This window comes from Babylonia areolata, chromosome 6 (genome assembly GCF_041734735.1).
Source record: "Babylonia areolata isolate BAREFJ2019XMU chromosome 6, ASM4173473v1, whole genome shotgun sequence".
In the NCBI taxonomy this organism is placed as follows: Eukaryota; Metazoa; Mollusca; class Gastropoda; order Neogastropoda; family Buccinidae; genus Babylonia; species Babylonia areolata.
In genome coordinates, this window is record NC_134881.1 from 23,056,096 (window position 1) to 23,065,541 (window position 9,446).

Below are 9,446 nucleotides of genomic sequence, written 5' to 3' on the forward strand. Positions count from 1 at the left end.
AACATATTTCTCTGTGTGAAATTCAGGGTGCTCTCTCCCAGGAAGAGCGCGTCGCTACACTACAGCCATTTTTTTGTATTTTTTCCTGCGCACAGTTTTATTTATTTTTCCTATCGAAGTGGATTTTTATACAGACTTTTGCCAGGAACGACCCTTTTGTTGCCGTAGGTTATTTTATGTGCGCTAGGTGCATGCTGCACATAAAACCTCGGTTTATCGTCTCATCCGAATGACTAGCGTCCAGACCAATATGGAAAGGAAAGTGCGCAAATGGGGACGAAAGGGAAAAAAAAGACAGGTAAATGCGCGCAAACACACGTGTAGCGACTTGATGTGGGTGGCGTGATGTGGTGTTGTGATGTGGTATGGTGTGGTAACGTGGGGATTCTGATGCTGATGTGAGGCGATGTGGTGTGGTGACGTGATGTGTCGAGATGTGGTGATGATGTGATGTGATGTGATGTGACGGCGGGATGTGGTTATGGGAAGCGAAGTAATGCTGTGATATGATGTGGTGAGGTCACAGCCCCCCCCCCCCCCTCCCCCCGAACCCCCTCCCTCCCCCATCCCCCTCAGAGTGGAGTGATGGCGCAGAGGTAACGCGCCCGCATAGGAAGCGAAAGAATCTGAGCGCACTGGTTCGAATCCCATAGTTTTCTCCCCCAGAACTAGACCTCGAGTGGTGGCCTGGACGCTAGTCAGTCTGACGAGACGATAAACCGAGGTCCCGTGGGCACGTAAAAGAACCCACGGCAAAAAAAAAAAAAGAGGGGGGGGGTTGTCCCTGGCAAAATTCTGTAGAAAAATCCACTTTGATAGGAAAACAAATAAAATAGCATTCGATAAGAAAGCAAATAAGATAGCAGGTCGGAAAAAATACACACACTAAAAAAAAAAGAGAGAGAGAGAAAAAGAGAGTGGCCCTCTCTGTGTAGCGATTGGCTCTTCCTTGAGAGAGCAGCCCGAATTTCACACACACAAAAAGTGTAATACAATACAATACAATGCAGCACAACACAATACAACACAGCACAACACAACACAACACAACACAACACAGCACAATACAATACAATAGAACAAAATACAATACAGCACAATACAACATAATACAGTGCAATGCAATGCAGTGCAAAGCAACACAACACAAAACGATACAACTAAACACAACACAACACAAAACAGCACAACACAGCACAGCGCAACACAAAATGATACAACACAACACAGCACAGCACAACACAAAACGATACAACATAACACAGCACAGCACAGCACAACACAAAACTATAAAACAAAACAGCACAGCACAGCACAACACAACACAGCACAGCACAACACAAAACTATATAACAAAACAGCACAGCACAGCACAACACAAAACGATACAACATAACACAGCACAGCACAGCACAACACAAAACTATATAACAAAACAGCACAGCACAGCACAACACAACAAAGCACAGCACAACACAGCACGGCACAGCACAACACAGCACAGCACAGCACAGCACAACACTGACAAAACGACACAACACAACACAGCACAGCACAACACTGACAAAACGACACGACACAACACAGCACAGAACACTGACAAAACGACACAACACAGCAAGGCACAGCACAGCACAACACAGCACAGCACAGAACACTGACAAAACGACACAACATAGCAAGGCACAGCACAGCACAACACAGCACAACACTGACAAAACGACACAACACAGCACAGCACAGCACAGCACAAAACGATACAACGTAACACAACACAACGCAGCACAGGCACAGCACAGCACAAAACGATACAACGTAACACAGCACAGCACAGCACACACAGCACAGCACAGCACAAAACGATACAACGTAACACAACACAACGCAGCACAGCACAGCACAGCACAAAACGATACAACGTAACACAACACAACACAGCACAGCACAGCACAGCACAGCACAAAACGATACAACGTAACACAACACAACGCAGCACAGCACAACACAGCACAAAACGATACAACGTAACACAGCACAGCACAGCACAACACAGCACAGCACAGCACAGCACAAAACGATACAACGTAACACAACACAACGCAGCACAGCACAGCACAGCACAAAACGATACAACGTAACACAACACAACACAGCACAGCACAGCACAGCACAAAACGATACAACGTAACACAACACAACACAGCACAGCACAGCACAGCACAGCACAAAACGATACAACGTAACACAACACAACGCAGCACAGCACAGCACAAAACGATACAACGTAACACAACACAACGCAGCACAGCACAACACAGCACAAAACGATACAACGTAACACAGCACAGCACAGCACAGCACAGCACAGCACAGCACAGCACAAAACGATACAACGTAACACAACACAACGCAGCACAGCACAGCACAGCACAGCACAAAACGATACAACGTAACACAACACAACACAGCACAGCACAGCACAGCACAAAACGATACAACACCACACAACACAGCACAACACCACACAGCACCACACAGCACCACACCACACAGCACAACACCACACCACACCACACAGCACAACACCACACCACACAACACCACACCACACAATACCACAACACACACCACACAACACAGCACAAAACGACACAACACAACACAACACCACACAACACAACACCACACAACACAACACAGCACAACACGATACAACACCACACAATCCAACTCCTTGTCCTCAGCCCCGACAGCCTGCAGACGTTCCGGGGCCACACGGACGCCGTCAACTGTCTGTACTGTGACCCGGTCCGCATCATCACCGCCTCCCAGGACCACAAGCTCCGCCTGTGGGAGTTCGTCCTCTGACTTCGGATCTCTCCCTCCTCTCGTCCACGGCTGCTGTGACATCACTGATCACGTCACCTTGATGGTCTCCCACGCGCGCGCGCGCGCGCTCACACACACACACAATTACACACACACACACAATTACACACACACACACAATTACACACACACACACAATTACACACACACACACAAATACACACACACACACACACACACACACACACACACCTCACTGGATGACGTCGCTTATCGCGTCGGATGTGACGTCACTTTCTGACATCACATCTCTCTCGGCCGGGACGTCACTGAGTCTTTGCAGCCAAGATTGGTGGTGGTGGTGATGATTGTGACGACACAGCAATGGTCGGCAGAAACGACGACGGTCACGACGTGCACTGGTTGAATGGACAATGTGTTGATGAATGAACAATGATTACTGACGGTTGTAGCGATGTCCATGAAGTATCAGTATCAGTAGTTCGAGGAGGCGTCACTGCGTTCGGTCAAATCCATATACGCTACACCACATCTGCCAAGCAGATGCCTGACCAGCAGCGTAACCCAACGCGCTAGGTCAGGCCTCGAGAATTTTTTTTTTTTATAATAAAATAAAAATAAAATAATAATGATAATAAAATATAAAATAAATAAATGAATGAAATAACAAAAAAATAAATTAAATGAAATAAAATAAATAATAAAATAATATAATAGATAAATACATAAAAAATATTACTACTAATAATATTATTACAAACAAACAAAAAAGGGATGATAAATGAGCACATAAATGTGAAACATGCACACACACACACACACACACACACACACACACACACACATATGCAACAGACATGCTGTGAACAACAGGGAAGAGACTTCTGATTATGTCCCCCCCCCCACCCCCCCTCTCCCCTCCTCTCCCCCCTATCCACCACTACCCACCTCTCCCTCCCTCAAAACAAACAGTGCTTTTCGTTTGGTTTTGGATTGATTTGATCTCATTGGAGACTGATCCTCCGCTTGATAAGCCATCAAGGATGTTGTGCGGTAATCTTTTTTTCTTTTTCCCTTTTTTTTTTTTAACAGGCGTTATTCACTGTTTGTTTATTTATTCACTTATCCATTCGTTTAGTCATCTGATTATTTATTTATCTGTTTGTTCGTTTGTGTTTCCTCTCATCGTTTTAGTGATGACCTACGACACTTCCGCAGGCAAAAGTCGCGTGCTTAGAAAGATTTTCTGTCCGCAGTTTTTAGTTCAGGTAATATAATAAAAAAATTTAAAAAATTTTAAGTTGGTTGAGTGAATATATTTTTTTTATGGGGAAACTGATTACCCTGAATAGCTGTTTACTAAAAGACCTGTGCTGTTTATATGGACAACGACGTGTGTGTGTGTGTGTGTGTGTGTGTGTGTGTGTGGAAGTGAGTGGAGAGAGAGCAAGCAGTCGAGAGAGAGAGATGATTCCTTTCTGTTCGTAAGTCTCGCCGGTTTTGTGGGGTTTTTTTTGGGTTTTTTTTGGGGGGGGAGGTTGTTTTTTTTTTGGTGGGTTTGATTGTTTTGTTGTTGTTTTTTGTTGTTTTTTTGTTGTTGTTTTTGTTTTTTTGATGTTTTTTTGTTGTTGTTGTTATTGTTTTTTAAAGCAAGGACCATTGCATTGATTGAATTTTATTTACCCTTATTACCTACGTATCAGATACTACACAACATTTATATCTCTGTGCACATACATAAATGTACATATGAAACACTTCGTACTGTTGCTAAGACAGATCAGCAGAACACGTCAAGATACTATATAACACTCCCCCCCCCCCCTTTCTCCCCATGTCCTCCCCACACCCCCATAGTGCATGTATTGAAGATGTTAGCTAACAAACAAGTAGAACACCTGTGACACATGTACAAGAGTTCAGGTTAAACACAACATCGAGTCACGCATTGGACATCCTTATCACAAAAGGCTCAGATGTTAGACATGAATACGTCGTGGAAGCACACATACCTCTCATTGTCCATACCATTCATTGTCCAACAATACATTCCTATCAAAAGGAATTCAGTAAGTATTACCAAGCTGTGCATAGTTCGTTCACTGCAGCTATACAAGCTATTAGTTTATGAAACAAAAAAAATTAAAAAGCATGAATTGTCACACTTAAGCTCTCACGACCAAATCTCACAGACCACACAATACAATCACTGAACGATCTCCACTTTTTTTTCTTTTTTTTTAATAAACAATGTCACTCATTCCCAAAAATACTACAATATATCGGAATATTAATCACCGAACGATATCCACAATCATGTATATAATGCTCATATATAATAATCATGTGGAGTGATGGCCTAGAGGTAATGCGTCCGCCTCGGAAGCAAGAGAATCTGAGCATGCTGGTTCGAATCACGGCTCAGCCACCGATATTTTCTCCCCCTCCACTAGACGTTAAGTGGTGGTCTGGACGCTAGTCATTCGGATGAGACGATAAACCGAGGTCCCGTGTGCAGCATGCACTTAGCGCACGTAAAAGAACCCACGGCAACAAAAGGGTTGTTCTTGGCAAAATTCTGTAGAAAAATCCACTTTGATAGGAAAAACAAATAAAACTGCATGCAGGAATTTTTTTTTTTAATGGGCGGCACTGTAGTGTAGCTACGCGCTCTCCCTGGGGAGAGCAGCCCGAATTTCACACAGAGAAATCTGTTGTGATAGAAAGAGAAATACAAATACAAATATATAAACAAAGTAACACATTGGCACAAAAATTGCATTACATCGGAATAATAATCACCAAATGATCTCCACTTCTGATGAACAAAGTAACACACTGGTACAATCTACATTACATCGGAATAATAATCACCAAATGATCTCCACTTCTGATGAACAAAGTAACACACTGGTACAATCTACATTACATCGGAATAATAATCACCAAATGATCTCCACTTCTGATGAACAAAGTAACACACTGGTACAATCTACATTACATCGGAATAATAATCACCAAATGATCTCCACTTCTGATGAACAAAGTATCACACTGGTACAATCTACATTACATCGGAATAATAATCACCAAATGATCTCCACTTCTGATGAACAAAGTAACACACTGGTACAATCTACATTACATCGGAATAATAATCACCAAATGATCTCCACTTCTGATGAACAAAGTATCACACTGGCACAATCTACATTACAGGCACAAAAACTACATTACATCGGAATAATAAATGCCAAATTAAGTCTGTATCACATAAACAATCAGCTGGACCAACAAGTGCACAACTTGTGAGAAAATCCTCTGCATACAGTTAATGGAGTTAGCTTGTCTGTTCACCTGTATCTCACCATCCGGCATTGTTATCTAACGCTCAAAACAGCTAGGTTAAACTTAAAATTCATCTGTAGGAGCAGCCAAACTGTTTTTCCATTCAGCTACAATACATACCGTCTCTGTGGCATCTTATACAACAATGCTTCCTTTGCCTCAACATTGAATTAAAAAACTGACAGTCATTTAACAAACACCAAAAACACATCTTATGTTTGCAAAGATACAATGGTTTAATTTCAATTCCATAACCATTCGAACAAAACCTATCCCACTAATAATTAAAAAAAACTCAAGTGATAGAAATGGTGACATTTGTTGGGGGAGGGGGTGGGTGCTCAGAGAACCTAGCAAATACCATTTAGTGGTGAAACTGACAACTACTGTGGTGGATCACAACCAGGCAAAAACAAAACTGACATCATTCACAGCTACAGCTGCTCATTACATTCTTAAAACTTCAATTCTTTAAAGAAACAGAAACACTTTTGAACACACACAAAATGTTTTTATTAATTAAGAATTGTCTCTTTAACCCTTTCACCGCCAAGTTCGCATTTATGCACAGGCGTGGTAGAGGACCCATGTCACTGAAAGGTGCCCATTCATTGGTCTGTTATCCATGAACCTACAGTTCTTAATGTTCGGTGGTAGGATAGGCCATATTTTCTATACATCGCAGGGGGAATCCCCAGCCATTCATAGCCAATGTCTTTTCTGTGTTTATACCACAAGGGAATTTTGTATTCTAAATTGACTGGCAGTGAAAGGGCTAATAAGAAAACCAGGGGACTGAATAATATGTACCCTTTGTATTAATCAGAAAGACAGGCGATAACTTACAACTTCTTTAAACTAGTGCCATGTCCTGTCCATGTTTCCTCCAGTCTTTAAACAAGAAACTAGTTTCGATTCTTGCTTACTGATAATACTTGAGCTTACACTATGTTTTCACCTATGTCTGTTTCTTTGAAGACCTTGTTTCGTGATGTCCCTCCGTGGACGCTGATGGACTTCTTGAAAGAAGTGAACATTTTTAATCAGATTGGAAGGTTTTAAACTATGGAAGTTTTTTTTAAACTTTGAGCGGAAAGTTTGAAGTGGTGATTCGTTTTAATTGTTTGTTTTTTACCCTTGTAGTAGTTATTAACGTGGCGATAGCCTTGAGATGGCCTTAGTGGTCGGCAAGGCTCTAAGCACCATAATTTCATTTCATTTCACCTGTGTCTAGTCTTTCACCACCCTCTTCCACACACTCACCCACTTTCCCCCCCTGTCCAGCATCCAGACAAAGGGGAGTGAAGTGAGGAGGTACTTGGAAAAAAAAAAAAAACAACTGCGCCATGGGGAGACATCGGGCAAGGTACTCAAGCCTGGCTAACAACAACAATAAAAGATAATTATAGTCATAATGGAGAGACGTTCTGAGGGGTACTCAGGTATGGCTTCTGAACAAATAACACACTAGGTTAGTTCAGTGATCTTGTACAAAAACGACAACGATGATAATAATCATTATTATTATAATAATAATTATTATTATTATTATCATTAGTAGTAGTTTATTGACACAATAATATTATAATGATGATGATAATAAATTGAACTCCATAAGAAGTAGTTGAAGAATAAAGTTGTTTCTGGAAATTATTTCATTTAACTCATAGCATGATGATGATGACGATGATGATGACGATGATGATGATGACCTTAGGACAGTCAGCACGCGCACTGGGATGGTTCCCAAAGGCTAACTAACCACCAGGACTGTCGCAACAAGAGCCATCGCAATCTTGCTTTCTCATTCCAGAGTCAATAGTCCTTCACAAAAGGCTAAGCTTCAACTCTCTCCATACGAACGGCGAAAGAGACGACGCTAACAGCATTTCACCCCAATTACCATCATCAAAATATTGCAAGCGGAAGGCTCTTATACTGAAGAGGTGAATGTTGACAAAGAATACCACAATTCTGACGACGGAAGCTAAAGGTTGGGTCATTCAGACACCCACTGGACATCCGAGGGGTCTGTGTAAAGGAGAAGAGAGGACTGGCCGTACTGAGTGAGTTAAATGAATTCTCATTGCAGTGGATCAAACTGCATTGATCATACAGCTCTCACTTTGTTGTTGGCCAAACTGTAGGTTTATACCTTCTTCTTCTTCTTCTTCTTTGTTCGTGGGCTGCAACTCCCACGTTCACTCGTATATACACGAGTGGGCTTTTACGTGTATGACCGTTTTTACCCCGCCATGTAGGCAGCCATACTCCGCTTTCGGGGGTTAGGTTTATACCAATCTCTGGTACAAGACAAGTACAGAAAAAAAGGCCAATGATAATAGTAAGCCTGTGCACAAAACCGCGAGACAACAGATCAGCACTGCCAGGGACAGAACCGCTTATAGCAGGGAATATTTATGTTGGGCTGTGTGGTCACCCTTTCACATTGGCAGCCGGTTTAGAAACACCTGTCGGTGTTGTGTTGGTAGCACTGCTTTCATTTAGCGCCGGTTTGCAAATCGGAAAAGCAAAACGTATTGCACAGGGTAGTTAGTAGTAGTTTTAGCACACATGTCAGAAGGATTTTTGTTTAATGCCCCACTACACATACTGGTCATGTGATTGTAGACACTGTTATAGTTTTATTTTTACATTGAGTGTTATGGTTTAGTAGAGGGGGGGAGGGTATGAACTGTGGGTTGGGGAAAACTGGGTAGACAGAGGGTGGGATTTGCAATATATGTCTAAGTACAATCACCACAACAACAAAAAATGATTAAATGGACATCTTAAAAGAGAAACCGTTAAACTAACAAGAGAAACAACTAACAATGAATGCAAGAAAGTCCAAAAAACATCACTGTTCCCAGTCAATTGTGATGACACATGCATGTGCAGGTACGGCTTCATCAAATCACAGTCAAAAATTATATACTGAATTGTCACATTACTGACACATGCACTTGGCTTTAGGGCATTATCAAACCCATCATGACGAGGGCAATAGTCTGAAAATTGAACTTCGAATTGGTCTGCAAATCAGACCAAAGTCTGAGAGAGTCCACTGATGAGGTTTTAGAGAGTATCATTCTGTTACATTACTTCTATATTTCTATGTATGACAATGGGCAGTTTACTTTTACACTACCTGTAAAATTCTTTGCTCACCTTTTTTGCTGCTTTATGTATTTGGTCATCGTAAAGAAATCCAGTTTGGGATGGTAACCAATGAAAATCAACTTTTT

The 9,446-nt window shown here is 41.8% G+C and overlaps 1 protein-coding gene across 1 annotated transcript in view; it reads left to right on the forward strand.

The window, feature by feature from the left end:
- LOC143282842 (uncharacterized) overlaps nucleotides 1-3,025 on the forward strand; it is a 46,351-nt gene extending 43,326 nt beyond the window's left edge. Inside the window, exon 15 of the mRNA XM_076588670.1 lies at nucleotides 2,745-3,025. Within this exon, the coding sequence (XP_076444785.1) occupies nucleotides 2,745-2,868 (124 nt within the window). The 3' untranslated portion in view covers nucleotides 2,869-3,025. The remainder of the gene's footprint in view (nucleotides 1-2,744) is intronic.
- The last annotated feature ends 6,421 nt before the right edge of the window (nucleotides 3,026-9,446 follow it).